General features: G+C 41.9%; 1 protein-coding gene across 1 annotated transcript in view; it reads right to left on the bottom strand.

The window, feature by feature from the left end:
- Positions 1-479: 479 nt before the first annotated feature.
- Positions 480-20,516, bottom strand: part of vopp1b (VOPP1 WW domain binding protein b) — a 60,920-nt gene continuing 40,883 nt past the window's right edge. Inside the window, exons 2-5 of the mRNA XM_055656815.1 lie at positions 17,114-17,172; positions 14,444-14,521; positions 6,666-6,817; positions 480-1,984 (exon numbers count right to left, since the gene is read on the bottom strand). Coding sequence (XP_055512790.1) covers positions 1,791-1,984; positions 6,666-6,817; positions 14,444-14,521; positions 17,114-17,172 — 483 coding nt within the window. The 3' untranslated portion in view covers positions 480-1,790. The remainder of the gene's footprint in view (positions 1,985-6,665; positions 6,818-14,443; positions 14,522-17,113; positions 17,173-20,516) is intronic.

Here is a 20,516-nt window from a genome sequence, read left to right as displayed (position 1 = left end):
AGGTTTGGTGGGATATTGGTTAGGTGCAGGCAAGTGGGACTAAATCAGTTAGGCAACTTGGTTGGCATGGAAGAGTTGGGCCTATTTCTATGCTTTAGTCCTATGATTCCAAAAATCAAGACTTTCTGGATATTGTATTCAGAGGTTATTTTCAGATTCAACCTTAATTTTAGAGATCAGATACCTGGGCCCCTATAAACTTTAATTCCACTCAAATATATAAAGTTCACATCATCCCTTATAACTAAGTTTTTTTTTAAGAAAGGAGATGTTATTGTTGTGCACAAGCAAACAATCCTGTAGTTTTAAATCCCAATGCTCATCCAGTATCTAATCAGTATTTTCTTTGGCTATGGTCAAATAAAACAAACATGCTCAAGAACGATTTCACACCTTCTGAATAGCCCATTTAGTATGGAGGAAATGAGAAATGGTAATGTGCTTTTTTTTAAAATTGCATAAATCACAATAGTTTCTAATTAGCATATTGCAGAACTAAATTTTATTTTACATTGATCGTTCGCATCAATAGTTCTACTCCATTAATTGAAAGATAACATAAATAGGTGCCCAGAATATAGAAACTGCTTCTTTAATACAATGGAAGTGAATACCGTACAGGTAGTTTCGCTATTATGTGTTCCCAAGAAATCTTGTTTTAGAGAAGGTTGCATGATAACAATTGGGCCTGGATTCTTAAGAGACAATGGAGTTTGATTACTGCAGGGAGGTTTATTTTTTAACCAAGTCTGCCTTTTCCACTGTCAATTTCCAAAGTTACATTTAAGTGGTACTTTAGTTCCCGATCTAATGTGACCCATTAATAAAAAGGTGTTACCCAATTCAATCATATTAAATCGAGTTCACGTCGTGGGAACACGTGTCAGAGCAGAACTACCAGCAAATGGAAAGCAACTCATTTTCACCAAAAATTTTAAGAACTGTATAATGAAAAATGATTCAATGTTTTATGTTTTTAATGCAGTCATGTATCTTTCTGAACACCATTTTGCTATGTTGAGAAATTATTTAAAGATTTTTCTAATTGACAAAACAGATTTAACCTCATTGATAAACAGAAAACACGAGCATTGAAAAATCGCTGAAGTCTGCTCAATCATACCATTTAAATTTCCTATTTGTTCTAAATAAATTTACAAAGCACTAAATTCTCCATTCACCATTAAATATGATCCATTTTATGGAATATTCTAAGAAAACATCTAGCTACTGTAAACTTGTATTCGACACGACATCCAAACTTCTATACAAAACTTTATTTCAAAACCTCCAAGGTGCCAATGAAAATAAGACTAAAATGAAACTGTTAAAACTATTTTCAATGACTTTATAGGACATTATTTGGTTATCACCATTTATCATAAAAATTAAATGTCTTCATATTAGCTAACTGTAATATCAACACGTCCAATTAACTGAGAAGGATTTTTCCATTTTAATCTGACCAAAATTGTCAAAGATTTAAGACAAAAACAATTTATTTGTAACCATGATCGAATAGCTTTTTATGCAATCTCTTCAGAATTTGATGTGTAATTGCCTTACACAGATCTTCCAACTTAAATTTTTCAGATATTCAATAAAACATATAATTTCCTACAAAGCCTGATCATACATGCTTAAGTTCATTAAACTATCAAAAGCATCAGAGCTAAATACGATTCCTAGGATATACACAGGTCAAGCGAAATATCACTGAAGATTTGCAGCTCTCCAGTCTGTCTCTAAAAAGAAAAGTCGGCCCGTCTACTTCTGCCGATATCCAACATTTATCTTTCTGCTTCCTTATTTGTGGTTTTTACAACTTGCTCATAGGGTGGGGGTGGCTGATTGCAGTATGCTGGCGGGGGTGGGTAGGCTGGGTTGAGAAGAGGAAAGTTTGGCTGGATTTGAAAAGTTGATGCAATGGGATTAACAACAGGTGCTCCAGGTTCTGTATAATATTGCATTCCACCCTGAGTATCTGTAAACAAATAGGAAAAGATAGTAACAATAAAGGCAACACATACTAAAATATATTCAATACAGCTTACACTTTAATATTGCCACCTGCAAGTGGTCATTGTACCATTAATCCAATATGAATGTAACAAATTTAAAAATCCTTTTTTACAAATCAAGATTGGTGTACAAATTAGTTTAGGCTGTAAACAAAAGGGTTGACGAGGGCAAATATATATATATACACATATATATATATATATACATATATATATATATATACACATATATATACATATATATATATATATACATATATACATATATATACATACATATACACATATATATATATGCATATATATATACCTCATGGTAGGCTGCACACATATATATACATATACGAAGGTTATATATATATACATGGGATACATACAGGGAAATACTAGTTGACACACACACACACACACACACACACATGCATATATATATATATATATATATATATATATTATATATATATATATATACATTATTATAAGGATATATACATATATATATGTCTGGAAGTCCAGAATGCCTGGACTTCAAGGCATTCAATAAGGTTCCTCATGGTAGGCTGCTCTGGGAAGCTTAGATCACATGGGATCCAGGGAAATCTAGTCGACTGCATCGAGAATTGGCTTCTTAGAAGGATGACGAGGTTGATAGTGGCAGATTTTTCAGACTGGGGGCCTGTGACGTGGTGTGCCTCAGGAATTGGTGCTGGGTTCATAGCGGTTTCTGGTTTATATCCACAATTTGGATGAGAATGTACAAGGCATGATTGGCAAGTTTGTCGATGACAATAAAGTGGGTGACAATAAAGATAGTGAAGACAGATATCAAAATTTACAGAAGATAAGACACAAAAAGCTGGATTAACTCAGCAGGCCAGGCAGCATCTCTGGAGAGAAGGCACAGTGACGTTTTGGGTCAAGACCCTTCTTCAGACAAAATTTAAAACTGGATCTTGATCACAATCACCTGGACCAGTGGCTGAAGAATGACTAATGGAGTTCAATGGAAATAATTGCCAGGTGTTGCATTTGGGAAAGACAAATCAGGGCAGCAACTTTTTCCACACAGAGGGTGGTGGGTATGTGGAATGGGCTGCCAGAGGTAGTTGAGACAGATACATATAACAACATTTAAAATACATTTGGATACGTATATGGATCGGAAAGGTTAAAAGGGATATGGATCAAACACAGGTAGGTGGGACTAGCATAGATGGGTCATCTTGGTCAACATGGACAAGTTGAGCAAAAGGGCCTGTTTCCATGCTCTATGACTAATTATTTAATGGGAAATATTTGGTGTACTCCAGAATTAAACAAACTATTATATTAATTCTCCAGAAAAGAAATGTCCTATTAGGTATCTGAGAAACCGCCCCTGAAGGCAATGCTTTCAAGGTTTAAATTTTTTTGGGGGAAATCCAGCTTTGCCTGCAAAAACGTTTCAGGATTATATTTTTCATTGCATTGCATTTTTTTTTAAATAAAATAGTCAAAGCCTTTAAGCCTTGACAGCAAGAAATATTGGCAATTGTTTTGTATGAGTTATCTTGCCAAAGGTAGATTTGCATAAGGCAGGCAATCTTCAATTAATTTATAATCTAGGCTTTGAGTCAATTTATAATCTGATCCTTTGATATAGAACGCTTCCAGCAGGATACCTATCATTTCTCTGATTTAGTTTTGCTTTCGCGTGGCTGTTCAGCGCTGACCACTGTTGTGTCGAGAGAACCTGTAAACTGAGAAGTGATTTTCTGAAATAAAATTTGTTCAAAACTCAGTTGTCGTTCTTGCGACCGCCAAATTGGTGACCCCGACCTGTCTAGCCGTCGTTAGACAAGCAGATCATGCAGGAGGACTACGTTCCCGCAGAATCGGCTGGCACGCAACAGGGCTCACCGGGCTTCAAATTGCCATCGTTTTGGCCCGATCAACCTCAGGTGTGGTTCGCCCACGTTGAGGCACAGTTTCACCTCCATCGTACCATAGCAGATGTTACCATGTACTTCCATGTGGTGGGAGCTCTGCCACAAGACTGTGCCTCGAGGCTGTTGCCTTACATCAGGGACCCGCCGACCATCGCCACCAACCTTCACTGTGGCCCCAGGATCACCGATGCTGCTACCACCAACACGTATCTTTATCCCAGCCCCCTGCGGGCCTCGCAGACCCACCGCCCACCAGCGGGCTGGAGCTGTCGCCTCACCTGAGTTCCAGGCTCAGCAACAGGCCCATAGCTTCCATGCTGCAGACTCCAATACCATGTTGTCTGACCCTCCTGGGTCCAAATGCTCCTTCCCTCCTACAGTGAACCTCAGTAATGATGGTCTTCTTTCCCCTTTTCTTCTGTCGCCTCCGCCTCCGTGCCTTTTTCTATGGGAAAGAGTCCTAACCACCCAGCGTTGACCCCTGCTCCACCGGTCCCACTCCTCTTGGACTCCCCAAATGGCTTTCTACCCTCTCTAGGCCTTTTTATTTCTAACAGCCGGCATGACATCAACTGTCAACTTTTCCACTTCCCTTAACCTCTAAACATACAGCCCACGCTCACTCTGCAGCAACCCCGACATTATAATCAAACCTGCCGACAAAGGAGGTGCCGTGGTAGTCTGGCCGCTGGCCTCTACCGACCAGGCTGAGACCAAGCGACAACTTTCAGATACCTCCTCCTATTTATCCTTGGACCATGATCCCACAGATGAGCACCAGGCCTTATTCTCACACACCATTTCTGATTTCATCACTTCAGGCTGTCTGCCTTCCACAGCCTCCGACCGTATTGTTTCCCAGCCCCGCACAGCCCGGTTTTACCTTCTCCCCAAAATCCACAAACACGACTGCCCTGGCAGACCCATTGTTTCTGCCTGCTCCTGTTCCACAGAAATGATTTCCACGTACCTCCACTCCATCCTATCCCCACTGATCCAATCTCTCCCAACCCATGTCCAAGATACCTCACATGCCATTTGCTCTTTAGTGAATTCCACTTTTCGAGCCCCCACTCCCTCATGTTCACTATGGACTTTCAGTCACTCTATGCCTCCATCCCCCACCAGGAAGGCCTTAAAGCCCTGTTTTTTCCTCTACCAACACTACACTCAGAAATGGTGTGTGAGAATAAGGCAGGTCCTCACCCTCACCAATTTCTCTTTCAACTCCTCCCACTTCCTCCAAGGCGTAGCTATGGGCACCCACATGGGCCCCAGCTATGCCTGCCTCTTTGTAGGGTAGATAGATAGATGATAGCCTTTTATTGTCATTCAGACTTAGTCTGAACGAAATTGCAGCAGTCATACATATAATACAATACAATAAAACAACAATAAACACACACGTGGCTGCGCTACGTGGAATACCTGCGAATTTCTTAGTTACTTCTTAGAAATCAGAAGATGTCAGTTTAGGATAACACAAAATTCTATGCCTGATCATCACAACAGCAACAATACACCAAACTACAGGGTATGTTGAACAATCCCTGTTCCAGGACTACACTGGGCCATAATGCGACCACGAGGTCACGTAATTTACAAGCCAAGGATGCGTAAGTGGGACAGGCCCTTTAAAGTACAGATGTACTAACTCTGGAATGCTTAGCAGGCCAATAATGCCAAAATAAATCAGTGCTCTGTAGGGCTGCGCTACGTGGAATACCTGCAAATTTCTTAGTTACTTCTTAGAAATCAGAAGATGTCAGTTTAGGATAACACAAAATTCTATGCCTGATCATCACAACAGCAACAATACACCAAACTACTACTTAGGCTATAAATGCTTTGGGTCAATGAGATTATGAGATGCACAATAAACATACAAGAATGGAGATATAAGTTAGGAGCAATTGAGAAAGGGCAAGAAGGTACCAATGCATGGGGGAAGAGGGTAGAACATTTTGAGGAAACGTCACCTGACCCACTGAGTTCCTCCGTCAGTTTTTGCTCCTGCGTACGTTTTCTCCACTCTCACATGCTCTGCTCGAGGCCAAAACAAGGATAGAGATTCCTTGGTCTTGCCTTGCATCCAATGCTTCTACGCTTTAACCCTGCAAGCTCATCATTTAATTCCTTTCCCCACCCCCTACCAAAATGGAAAATTTTACATTGTTTCATTTACCAGGTCTATATCCAGTCACTCAAGTTATCTTTGTCCCTTCAAAGCCTTATATCCTCTTCACAGCTTATTTTCCTGCCCACAGTAAAATTACCATCCATTAACTTCAGTGTCTTCATGCATGTAATTTACATAACAGGCAAAAAAGTTAAGGATAATAAATAAATGTCTTCAAAGATGTTCAATAAACTGTCAAAAAATGATTTATTTTAGAACAATCGTTTAGAACTATGTTAACTATAATATCTTTAATAATAGTTTTATTTTGCCTATAACATATATCAAACTAACTGGCCTGTAGCTTCCTGCTTGTCATCTTCTTTTCCTGTCAACTTTGAACAAGCCAAATATAGTTGTAGTTTTGTATCACATCTGATGCCAATTTAGAGAACTGCTTGGCCCAAAAGGATTAACCAGATTTTAGATAATTACTTCATTGCTTTACACAAATCACTTCATTTTGGAAATTTGACAGCATTCAACAGAAATGTGCTCAATCATTCAGGGCACAATCTACTCCTAGAATGTACTTACTTGCTGTGGTCTGACATCCAGTTGTGTTAACAGGCTGCCTGGTGAAACCCACTGTAAAGGGAGGTTCATCAGTCATTTGCGGAGGATGCAATCGCCTTCGGATAAAGAAACCAGCTCCACAACAAAATAGGACACCCATCATTAAAAGAAACCTGTGAAAGAGATAAACATCATAAGGAATCATATGCACATGCTTTTTCAATTTTTATTTGTTTTGTGTGATGTCAAGGCAGGGCCACCATGTGTTATTGCCCACCCCTCGAAAATCCAATGACGGAGGAACAGTAATACATATCCACGACGGTTTATGATAACAAAAAACACGAGGCCATTGTTCTCTTATGCCTACTTCTTTCACCCTCCACACTGAAGATTTCATTAAAATATATACCGTTGCAGGCCACTAGCTGGCTTATGTCAATGCCAACCTACAACCTACAGTGAACTTTAGGTTAATCCCTTTCTCTGGCTCTTCCCAATGTTCGAGTACTTTGTAAATTTTGGCAAGGGCTTTTGTTCAGTTACAGACCACTACCCAAGTGATATTTTTCTCCAATTTTTCCTACTGCTTAGATTAAGGGATCAATTTGTTAAAGAAACATTTCTACCCTCACTCTCCCTGTTCACAGCACAATCATAAAAAAAAGTCAAGTTACATCTCTCCTGCGTCTCCTTTATTGCAAGGACGACTTCAATTTAATCTCCTTGCAACAAATTTTGCAGCCTGGATTGACGGGGGCTCAGATAGGATGGGGTGTGTGGGGTGATGTAGGTATAGTTAACAAAGGGGCAAACGGCAGCAGGACCCAATGCGGGCGGCGCCGACTTTAACATCGCAGAGTCCTGGGACCCTTTGCCGGGGGTCCCCAGCGCGAATCTCCACCCAGTGCGGCCTATGGACATCGGGAGCCGCGGACTCCGGTGGAAGGTGGCCGACGAGTGTTTCCCGCGAGAGGGCCTGAACATCGGCCCGCCCGTAGCGGCGACTACGGGGTGCTCGGGAGGCCCCGACCACGGGTGAACATTGGGGAACATCAGCGAGGAGGCTGACTGGACTTTGGTTCGTTCACTCACAGTGGGGAACTTTGGTGCTGCTGTGGGGATGTTTGTGTTGTGGACTCTGTGTTCTGTGTTTTGTGGGGGGTTTTTGAATTTTTATTTTTTTGTATGACTGAAAGGGAAAAAGAATGTTGTTGTCTCTTCATTGAAGAGAATGACAATAAATTAAATCAAATCACACGTACAAATACACATATACACATATACATACACATATATGCACACATACATACACACATACACATATATATGCACACACATATATACACATATATGCCCACACATACATATACTGTATACATACACATAAACCCACATGCATATACACACACATATAAACATACATATACACACATACATATATATACACATTCACACATACAGTGGCTTGTAAAAGTATTCATACCCCTTGAACTTTTCCACATTTTGTCACGTTACAACCACAAACGTAAATGTATTTTATTGGGATTTTATGTGATAGACCAACACAAAGTGGCGCATAATTGTGAAGTGGAAGGAAAATGATACATGGTTTTCAAATTTTTTTTACAAATAAAACACTGAAAAGTGTGGCGTGCAAAAGTATTCAGCCCCCTTTACTCTGATATCCCAAAATAAAATCCAGTGCAACCAATTCTTCAGAAGTCACCTAATTAGTAAATAGAGTCCACTTGTGTGTAATCTAATCTCAGTATAAATACAGCTGTTCTGTGAAGGCCTCAGAGGTTTGTTAGAGAACATTAGTGAACAAACAGCATCATGAAGCCCAAGGAACACACCAGACAGGTCAGGGATAAAGTTGTGGAGAAGTTTAATGCAGGGTTAGGTTATAAAAAAATATCCCAAGCTTTGAATATCTCACGGAGCACTGTTCAATCCATCAGCCGAAAATGGAAAGAGTATGGCACAACTGCAAACCTACCAAGACATGGCCGTCCACCTAAACTGACAGGCTGGGCAAGGAGAGCATTGATCAGAGAAGCAGACAAGAGGCCCATGGTAACTCTGGAGGAGCTGCAGAGATCCACAGCTCAGGTGGGAGAATCTGTCCACAGGACAACTATTAGTTGTGCACTCCACAAATCGGGCCTTTATGGAAGAGTGGCAAGAAGAAAGCCATTGTTGAAAAAAAGCCATAAGAAATTCTGTTTGCAGCTTGCCACAAGCCATGTGGGGGACACAGCAAACATGTGGAGGAAGGTGCTCTGGTCAGATGAGACCAAAATTGAAGTTTTTGGCCTAAATGCAAAACGCTATGTGTGGCGGAAAACTAACACTGCACATCACCCTGAACACACCATCCCCACTGTGAAACATGGTGGTGGCAGCATCATGCTGTGGGGATGCTTTTCTTCAGCAGGGACAGGGAAGCTGGTCAGAGTTGATGGGAAGAGGGATGGAGCCAAATGGAACCAAATCTTGGAAGAAAACCTGTTAAGAGTCTGCAAAAGACTTGAGACTGGGGCGGAGGTTCACCTTCCAGCAGGACAACGACCCTAAACATACAGCCAGAGCTACAATGGAATGGTTTAGATCAAAGCATATTCGTGTGTTAGAATGGCCCAGTCAAAGTCCAGACCTAAATCCAATTGAGAATCTCTGGCAAGACTTGCAAATTGCTGTTCACAGACGCTCTCCATCCAATCTGGCTGAGCTTGAGCTATTTTGCAAAGAAGAATGGGCAAAAATTTCAGTCTCTAGATGTGCAAAGCTAGTGGAGACATACCCCAAAAGACTTGCAGCTGTAATTGCAGGTGGTTCTACAAAGTATTGACTCAGGGAGCCTGAATACTTTTGCACAATTTTTTATTTGTAAAAAAATTTGAAAACCATGTATCATTTTCCTTCCACTTCACAATTATGCACCACTTTGTGTTGGTCTATCACATAAAATCCCAATAAAATACATTTACCTTTGTGGTCGTAACGTGACAAAATGTGGAAAAGTTCAAGGGGTATGAAAACTTTTGCAAGCCACTGTATATACATACCTACATATACACCCCCCCTCGACACACACCCCTCTATACACACACATATATAGATATACATCTATATCTATAAATATAAATTTACATATCACATATATACGCACACTTACACACAAAGGAAACTTAGGTTATATATGCCAATATAGCTTGTTGAATATAACACATCTTATGCAGAAGCACCTGCTTTTATTGCATCCTAATACAAATCAGAAGCCACTCAGTAATTTGAATGTTGTAAATATAATTACTGCAGCAAAATGATAAGCAGGGATTTTTTTGCAGTGTGGCCGTTTAATGCAGTAAAAATTCAGGTCATGAAAAAATTAGAACTCCCACCACTTTCACACTTTAAATTGATTGCAGGATGCCTTTATTTCCAAACAGTCATAAACCTTGTGTACTTGATGATGTGAGCAAGAGTTGTATGACATCTAGCGTTGGATTTGCGCACAGCTAGTCGGAAATATGTTTTTCATACAGCTTGATAATAATTCCTCAAATCAAAATGCAAATAATTTGCGAATACACAGAATTTACTTGGCATGGAACAATGCTTTGACTTTTCAATTACTAAGAATTAAAGTGAATACAAACTAGTGGGCAGTTTATCCTCATTTGGTCATTTCTCATTTTTTCACATGAACCATATTTTTGCTGCAATAAACGATCACACTGCAAAAATGTCCAGCTTATTAATTCACCAACAACTTGTCCTGGATTAAGAAAAGGCAGAGCAGTTGAATAAATAAAGAAATGGCAGAGGAGTTGAATAACTTTTTTACATCAGTCTTCACAGTGGAAGACATCAGCAACATGCCTGAAATTCAGGGAGAGTCAGGGGGTGGAAGTTAGTGGAGTGGCTATTACTAGGGAGAAGGTGCATGGGAAGCTGAAAGGGCTAAAGGTGGACTGCACTCTAGGTTTCTGAAAGAGGCGACTTGCGAGATTGTGGAGGCATTGACAGTGATATTTCATGAATCACTTGAGACAGGAGTGGTCCCGGATGATTGGACAATTGTCAATATTACCCCACTGCACAAGAAGGGACAAGGGAGAGTAGTGGGAACTATAGGCCGGTTAGTCTGACTTTGGTGGTTGGTAAGATTTTTGAGTCCAATAAAAAGGATGAGGTTACGAAGTACTGAGAAGTTCACGATAAAATAGGACAAAGTCAGCATGGCTTTGTGAAGGAGACGTCTGGTTTGACAAATTTGTTGCAATTCTTTGGAGGAATAGCAGGACAGACAAAGGAGAGTCAATAGATGGTGTTTACAGATTTTCAGAAAGCCTTTGATAAGGTGACGCATGCAAGGCTCCAAGGATGATGAGAGCCCACGGTTTCAAAGGGCTGATACTAGCATGGATAGCAGGTTAGTGGGATAGCAGAAGACAAAGAGTGGCTAAAGGGGCTTTTTCTGGTTGGCTGCCAGTGACTAGCAGTGTTACGCAGGTGTTCGGTGCTGGGGCCGCTAATCTTCACGTTGTATATTAATGATTTGGACAAGGAGATTGAAGGCTTTGTGGCCAAGTTTACAGATGATACGAACATAGGTGGAAGGGCAGGTAGTGTAGAGAAAGCAGGGCCTCTGCAGAAGGACTTGGACAGGTTGGGAGAGTGGGCCGAGAAGTGACAGATGGAATATAGTGTAGCAAAGTGTGGAATCATGCATTTTGGTAGTAGGAATAAAGGCGTAGACTATTTTCTAAATGGGGAGAGAATCCAGAAATTGGAGGTGTAAAAGGACTTGGGAGAGCTGGTGCTGGATTCTCAAAAAGTTAATCTGCAAGTCGAATCGGTAGTAAAGAAAGCAAACTCAATGCTTGCATTTATTTCAAGAGGGTTTGTATTAAAACAAAGGGATGTAATGCTGAGGCTCATTAAGGCACTGGTAAGGCCACATTTAGAATATTGAGAGCCATTTTGGGCATCATGTTGGAGGAAGGATGTGCTGGCTCTGGAGAGGGTCCAGAGGAGATTTACAAGAGTGATCCCAGGAATTAATAGGTTAAACTGATGAGCGTTTGTCAGCACTGGGCCTGTACTCGCTGGAGTTTGGAACAATGAGGGAGACCGCATTGAAACATACAGAATAGTGAAAGGCTTGGATAGACTGGATGTGGAGAGGATGTTTCCACTGGTGGGAGAGTCTAGGACTAGAGGTCATTGCCTCATAATTAAAGGACGTTCTTTTAGGAAGGAGATGAGGTGGAATTTATTTAGTTCGAGGGTGGTGAATCTGTGGAATTACATAGATACATAGAAAATAGGTGCAGTAGTAGGCCATTCGGCCCTTCGAGCCTGCACCGCCATTCAATATGATCATGGCTGATCATCCAACTCAGTATCCCGTACCTGCCTTCTCTCCATACCCACTAATCCCTTTAGCCACAAGGGCCACATCTAACTCCCTCTTAAATATAGCCAATGAACTGGCCTCAACTACCTTCCGTGGCAGAGAGTTCCAGAGATTCACCACTCTGTGTGAAAAATGTTTTTCTCATCTCGGTCTTAAAGGATTTCCCCTCTATCCTTAAGCTGTGACCCCTTCTCCTGGACTTCCCCAACATCGGGAACAATCTTCCTGCATCTGGCCTGTCCAACCTCTTAAGAATTTTGTAAGTTTCTATAAGATCCCCCCTCAATCTCCTAAATTCTAGCGAGTACAAGCCGAGTCTATCCAGTCTTTCTTCATATGAAAGTCCTGACATCCCCGGAATTAGTCTGGTGAACCTTCTCTGCACTCCCTCTATGGCCAGATTTGGAGACCAAAACTGTACGCAATGCTCCAGGTGTGGTCTCACCAAGACCCTGTACAACTGCAGTAGAATCTCCCTGCTCCTATACTCAAATCCTTTTGCTATGAATGCTAACATACCATTCGCTTTCTTCACTGCCTGCTGCACCTGCATGCCTACTTTCAATGACTGGTGTACCATGACACCCAGGTCTCGTTGCATCTCCCCTTTTCCTAATCGGCTGCCATTTAGATAATAGTCTGCTTTCCTGTTTTTGCCACCGTGGATAACCTCACATTTATCCACATTATACTGCATCTGCCATACATTTGCCCACTCACCCAGCCTATCCAAGTCACCTTGCAGCCTCCTAGCATCCTCCTCACAGCTAACACTGCCCCCCAGCTTAGTGTCATCCGCAAACTTGGAGATGTTGCATTCAATTCCCTTGTCCAAATCATTAATATATATTGTAAATAGCTGGGGTCCCAGCACTGAGCCTTGCGGTACCCCACTGGTCACTGCCTGCCATTGTGAAAAGGACCCGTTTACTCCTACTCTTTGCTTCCTGTTTCTCTAGTTCTCTATCCACATCAGTACTGAACCCCAAATTTCGTGTATTTAGGTTTCTTTGCCACAGAAGCCAGAGGAAGCCAAGTCAGTGGATATTAAGGCAGAGATAGATAGATTCTTGATAGGTACGGGTGTCAGAGGTTATGGGAAGAAGGCAGGAGAATGGCGTGAGCAGGGATAGATCAGCCATGATTGAATAGCAGAATAGACTTGATGAGCCGAATGGTCTAATTCTACACCTAACACAAGAACCTATTAGCCATATCGAAGCAATGGCTAAGAAAGTACAATGACTACTTCCACAGAAGATTTAGGAAGTGAGGCACATCCCCAACAGGTCTCACCAATTCCGATAGATGCATCGTAGAAACATTTCATCGGCATGGTTTGGCAATAGTTCCAGCCAAGACCTCCAGAAATTGCAGAGAATTATGGCCACCAGCATAATCAAGAATGAGTCTCACCTAAGTCGCTCCCTCTTCTCCCCTCTCCCATCAGACATGAGATACAGAAGTGTGAAAACATATACCTCCTGATTCTGAGAGTTTCTTCCCAGCTGTTATCAGGCTACTGAACCATTCTCCCAACAACTAGATAGCAATCCTGAGTTACCATCTACCTCATTGAAGACCCTCGGATCATCTTTAACCAGGCTTCGCCTTTCACTAAACGTCATTCCCAGTATCATGTACCTGTACACCGTAGATGGCCTGATTGTAATCATGCATATTCTTTCTGCAGACTGGTTACTACGCAACACAAAAGCTTTTCACTGTACCTTAGTATACGTGACAATAAACTAAACTCCTGAATTTTTAATTATCCCAAAACCTTATGTCCTCACATCTACGTTCTCACGAATCTAGATTTTATTTGCTCAAAACCTATGCACGACTTCACACTTATTCTCAGCCAGTAGTTCTTAACCTTTTTGGTGTACGCGAACAAAATACTGTATGTGGTATGTACCTTTGTTAGATTCCTAAAAATGGGCTTAACAAATGGATATGTTATTTATGACCCCCATGTCCCGCCCCCCCCCCCCCCCCCCCCGTAAAGCCCCAAATGCCCCCCCCCCCCCCCCCCCCCCCATGGGGGTCTCAACCCCCATGTTAAGAACTATACCTGTGCTAAGCTAACAGGTAGTCAGCCAGGAAGTACAATTCTGGAGTACAGTTTTAATAATTCAGCAAAACATTAAATACCATGCATTATAGCCAACCCAAAAGTCTACTTGTAATGGAGTATCTTCCATCTACAAAGCTGAATTCCCAAGATTAAACAAAATTTAGATATGTTTATATTGCGCCAGAAAACTGATGACAAACAAGATTTGAAGATCTATAGTTTCCTCCCCTTCCCCCCTCATCCCCACACCAAATCTACATCCATGTATAAAATGTCACATCGAAAACTTACCAAAAATACCATAATCGTTGAATAGAGAATGCTCGCATGCAGCATCTTGTACCACAACAATCTTCATATGCACGGCATCTATGAAAATGTTAGATAAACTAGTCAACACAACAGCACACGTTTTATGCAGATCAATTTTATAATTTTTTGGTCCCAACATAAAGTCCTTCAAGGATAAACAGAGCTAATCTCAATCTTGATTATTGTATTATTTGCTGCAAGTATCAATCCTTTTCCAATTGTTAGTGGACCTACATTAGAAAGCTGCGAGCTCAATCTTTTAGAGTATAGAAAGTTATTGCAAGTAATTAGTAACGAGTGCAGCACTGAAATGCTCAAAGTGCATACAGGTTCAATCTTTCAGTGAAAGACATTAAACAAAAACCCTGACAGTTACTAATACAATTGCTTCACGATACTCTCCTTACCCAACATTTCCCAAAAAGAGTTGCAAGTTACACTTCGAGCAACACTTGGAAAAGGAAAGTAGTTTATTGTATCCCAACTGCCAAGGTTTTGCATTTTAATAGGGCACTCTCTCATTTTCACTCTTTTCATTTGAACTCTTTTTTTTTTACCAAAAATGGGCAATATTGGTAGCAGTGGTTTATCAGTTGCATGGTAGTGGTTTTCTAAATTATCAAAAAGCTATGGAGCCCAGATCAATCATCTAGTTGAATCGATGGATAAATTAGGTCATGTGTTCAACAAATCTCCGAAGTGTACCGATTAGAGATTATCAACATCAAAGAAGACAAGGGAGGATGGTTCCACATTTCAAATGTCATTAGAAACGGGAATAGTGCCGGAGGATTGGCGTACTGCGCATGTTGTTCCATTGTTTAAAAAGGGGTCTAAGAGTAAACCTAGCAATTATAGACCTGTTAGTTTGACGTCAGTGGTGGGCAAATTAATGGAAAGAATACTTAGAGATAATATATATAAGCATCTGGATAAACAGGGTCTGATTAGGAACAGTCAACATGGATTTGTGCCTGGAAGGTCATGTTTGACTAATCTTCTTGAATTTTTTGAAGATGTTACTCGGGAAATTGATGAGGGTAAAGCAGTGGATGTTGTGTATATGGACTTCAGTAAGGCCTTTGACAAGGTTCCTCATGGAAGGTTGGTTAAGAAGGTGCAATGGTTGGGTATTAATGGTGGAGTAGCAAGATGGATTCAACAGTGGCTGAATGGGAGATGCCAGAGAGTAATGGTGGATGGTTGTTTGTCAGGTTGGAGGCCAGTGACGAGTGGGATGCCACAGGGATCTGTGTTGGGTCCACTGTTGTTTGTCATGTACATCAATGATCTGGATGATGGTGTGGTAAATTGGATTAGTAAGTATGCAGATGATACTAAGATAGGTGGGTTTGCGGGTAATGAAGTAGAGTTTCAAAGTCTACAGAGAGATTTATGCCAGTTGGAAGAGTGGGCTGAAAGATGGCAGATGGAGTTTAATGCTGATAAGTGTGAGGTGCTACATTTTGGCAGGACAAATCCAAATAGGACGTACATGGTAAATGGTAGGGAACTGATGAAGAATGTAGGTGAACAGAGGGATCTGGGAATAACTGTGCACAGTTCCCTGAAAGTGGAATCTTATGTAGATAGGGTGGTAAAGAAAGCTTTTGGTGTGCTGGCCTTTATAAATCAGAGCATTGAGTATAGAAGTTGGGATGTAATGTTAAAATTGTACAAGGCATTGGTGAGGCCAATTCTGGAGTATGGTGTACAATTTTGGTCGCCTAATTATAGGAAGGATGTCAACAAAATAGAGAGAGTACAGAGGAGATTTACTAGAATGTTGCCTGGGTTTCAGCAACTAAGTTACAGAGAAAGGTTGAACATGTTAGGACTTTATTCTTTGGAGCGCAGAAGGTTAAGGGGGGACTTGATAGAGGTTTTTAAAATGATGAGAGGGATAGACAGAGTTGACGTGGAAAAGCTTTTCCCACTGAGAGTAGGGAAGATTCAAACAAGGGGACATGACATGAGAATTAAGGGACTGAAGTTTAGGGGTAACATGAGGGGGAACTTCTTTACTCAGAGAGTGGTAGCTGTGTGGAATGAGCTTCCAGTGAAGGTGGTGGAGGCAGGTTCGTTTTTATCATTTAAAAATAAATTGGATAGTTATATGGATGGGAAGGGAATGGAGGGTTATGGTCTGAGCGCAGGTATATGGGACTAGGGGAGATTATGTGTTCGGCACGGACTAGAAGGGTCGAGATGGCCTGTTTCCGTGCTGTAATTGTTATATGGTTATATGTTATGGGGGAATGCAAAACTAAAGCCATAAATACAAGACAATCTCAGTTTAAATACTCATCCCGAGAGCAGCTTGAATGCAGAATTTTCCGCCTTGTTACATTGTTGAAGTGGCTAACATTTGTATTTAAGGGGCAATTATGCAAGAGCAAATATGGAGCATAAACAATAACAGGTCTAGAAAGAAGATGATTCCTACATTGATCCATGCAAACAGAGATATGACAATTTAAAAACCACAGCGTATATATTGCCAATTACATTTTTCATATAGTAAGTCCTCAAATGTTTGCTCGATTTCTCCACCGACCGAGATTTATGACCACTGTATCCAAAGAGCATTATCAGCATAAAACAAAATTAAAAGCATACATTAAGCTATTTAAAAAAAAAAATACTCACATAAAATAAGTGGGATATCCTGCATCCACATACCAGCAGTACTTCTTGGCTGCTGTACTCTGGAAAAAATGAAAACACTTAATTTGTACCAACAGATTACATTTTGCACAATCAGTAGACACAAAGTATTCATTTAAGCATATAAACCAAGTATAATATTATGGCTTGCTCAGTACACAGGTTTCGAAGTGCACTAACATCAGTATATTTAAGCAAGATTTTCTTCAACTGTAAAAAGATTCTATAATGCAATCCAATATTTCCAGACTATTTTCTGAATCCATTTCTTTTCTTTGTACTTCAAATACATAGACACAAATAAGCAATGTCTGAAAAGGGAATGAGTGGAAAAAAGATGGAGTGAGAGACTTACAAATGCATTTTCATCGATAAATATTCGCAACTGCTTCATCAGCATTAGGGTGGGAAATATCAGTATTGTTTTGCTTGAAATTAGCCCAAGCAGAATCAGAATAATTACAGAACAATTTATCATCTTTCTTGTTTTAAAACACCTACTAATCTGATGCCGATTTCAAACATGTCTAGAATTTATATTTCCACATTTTCAGATTTATCTTAATCTTTTTCTTTTTACTTGATGTTGAACACAAAGAGCTAAAGATAAAGGCACAATATACTACAATACTGGGCTAAAATTCAATAGGCAAGGATCAAAAAGGAGTGTTCAAACTCCATCATGGGAAGTATGGGATTTAAATTCAAGTTATACCTAGAATTTTAAAAGATTAATTGTTAGTAATGACGACTACAAAAATAGAACTGATTTGGCCGTGGCTGAAGATCAGGTAAGTGGTGTAGGGGCAAATATTAAAACTCCTACAGTTGCATAGGCAAATGCCGGAGGGTAAGGGATTAGCAAACTGTGGAATCGTGGAGAGAATGACTAGATGGCGCCTACCTGCAGCGTCATTTTGCAAACGGCACAAAGATAAACAGTAAGATACAGCATTTATGAACTCACCTGCATCAGGAAATCCACTGAAATCAACAGGGTAAGTAGCGAGCTGCTAACGCATTTAAATGCATTAGTGCTATTGAGACCTCCCAATGTTAGCGTTGGTAAAGGAATCCACGGTCAGAAGGGATTCCCCAGTCTAGCAGAGGAGCGCAGGCACAGCAAGAACCTTACCTGTGAACACCCAGGAGGGCTCCATGGAGTCCAGAATCGAAGCCGTCAGGCAGGACTACAGGTCAGAAAGAAGCGGAGAGGACTTTGGCCCCCTCTCCCTACTATCCTACTGGCCAATGTACAATCACTAGAAAATAATGGAGGACTTTAGGGCAACGCTGCTTTATCAAAGGGAGCTGAGGGAATGCTCTGTATTCTATTTCACAGAAACATGGCTCACCCCTTGCTCCCCAGACTCAGCGGTCCCGCCTGAAGGGTTCCCCATCCACCATATGGACCGTCCGCAGGCATCTGGGAAAGGGAGAGGAGGGGGAGTCCGCCTCATGGTCAACTCTGCGTGGTGTTCAGACGTGACAGTCCTGTCCAAATCCTGCTCTCCACACCTCGAACATCTGGCGGTGAAGTGCCGCCCCTTCTACCTTCCAAGGGAATTCACCTCCATTATCTTGACCGCGGTCTACATCCCACCCCAGGCAGACGTCCGTCTGGCACTGGAAGAGCTGCACGCCGTGGTCAACAAACACCAGCCGTCTTACCCCGAGGCATTTACCACCGTAGCCGGGGACTTCAATAAGGCAAACCTCAAGAAATCACTCCCTAACTTCCACAAACACGTCCCCTGCTGTACCAGAGGACCAAACACCCTTGACCACTGCTACATCACCATCAAGGATGCCTATCCCTCGCCCTCACTTCGGAAAATCTGACCATACTGCTGCTTCTTCCTGCTTACAGGCAGCAATTGAAGAGCGCACCCCCAGAGGTGAGATCGGTTGGTTCAGAGGGGGGGGGGGGGGGGGGGGGGGGGGGGGGGGGGGGGGGGGGGGGGGGGGGGGGAAAGGAACAACTCCAGGACTGTTTGGAGTCTGTAGACTGGTCAATGTTCAGGGACTCGGCGACGGACTTGAACGAATACGCCACAGTCATTACAGACTTCATAAAAAAATGTGTGGAGGACTGCATCCCTACAAAATCCTTCTGAGTGTTTCCCAATCAGAAACCTTGGATGAACTTTGAGATCCGCACTCTTCTCAAGACCAGACACCGGGCATTCATGTCTGATGGTACAGTGGTTTACAAGAAGTCCAGATACAACCTTGGTAAGGCCATCAAAAAGGCCAAAACGGGCTACTGCTCCAAACTGGATGAGACAAATGTTCGGCAGCTGTGGTGGGGCCTGAATGCAATCACCTCCTACAAGGCGAAATCAGGAGGCAGCTCGAATGTCGGCGAAACATCACTCCCTGACGAGCTCAATGCGTTTTACGCACGCTTTGATAGGGAGAATACTGATGTGCCTTCTCGAGCCCCCATTCGCTGTGATGGCATTTCACTCAGTCACAGAGGCCAACGTCAGAAAATCCTTCAGTGGTGAACCCTAAAAAATCACCTGGACCTGATGGTATACCCGGTCGTGTTCTAAAAACCTGTGCGGACCAACTGGCTGGAGTTTTTACGGACATTTTCAATCTCTCTCTTCTGAGGTCTGAGGTTTCCACCTGCTTTAAAAGGGCATCAATTATACTGGTGCCCAAGAAGAGCAAGGTGACGTGCCTCAACGACTATCGACCTGTGGCACTAACGTCAGTGGTGATGAAGTGCTTTGAGAGGTTGATCATGGCGCAAATAAACACCTACAAAAACCTCGACCCACTGCAGTTTGCTTACCGCCACAACAGATCAACGATCTCGCTGGCTCTCCACTCTGCTCTGGACCACTTGGACAACAAAAACTCAATTGTCAGGCTGTTAGTCATTGACTACAGCTCGGCATTTAACACTATCATCCCATCCAAGCTGGTTACCAAACTCTCAGATCTGGTCTCTGCGCATCCCTCTTCAATTGGATCCTCGACTTCCTCATTCACAGACCAGACTGTTCGTATTGGTGGAATTGTATCAGCCTCAATAACAATCAGCACGGGAGCACCTCAAGGCTGCGTGCTCAGCTCCCTGCTGTACTCACTCTATACTCATGACTGCGTAGCCGGTCATAGTGCGAACTCCATCATCAAGTTCGCAGATGACACCACTGTTGTGGGACATATCACTGATGGGGACGAGTCAGAGTATAGAAGAGAGATCGACCAACTGACCAAATGGTGCCAGCACAATAACCTGGCCCTCAACACCAGCAAAACCAAGGAACTGATTGTGGACTTTGGAAGGGGTAGGATGGGGACCCACAGTCCTGTTTATATCAACGGGTCGATGGTGGAAAGGGTCAAGAGCTTCAAATTCCTGGGCGTG

The sequence above is a fragment of the Leucoraja erinacea genome, chromosome 2 (genome assembly GCF_028641065.1).
Source record: "Leucoraja erinacea ecotype New England chromosome 2, Leri_hhj_1, whole genome shotgun sequence".
NCBI classification, from domain to species: Eukaryota; Metazoa; Chordata; class Chondrichthyes; order Rajiformes; family Rajidae; genus Leucoraja; species Leucoraja erinaceus.
Note: the sequence above shows the minus strand (reverse complement) of the source record. Positions and strands in the feature narration are given on the sequence as shown.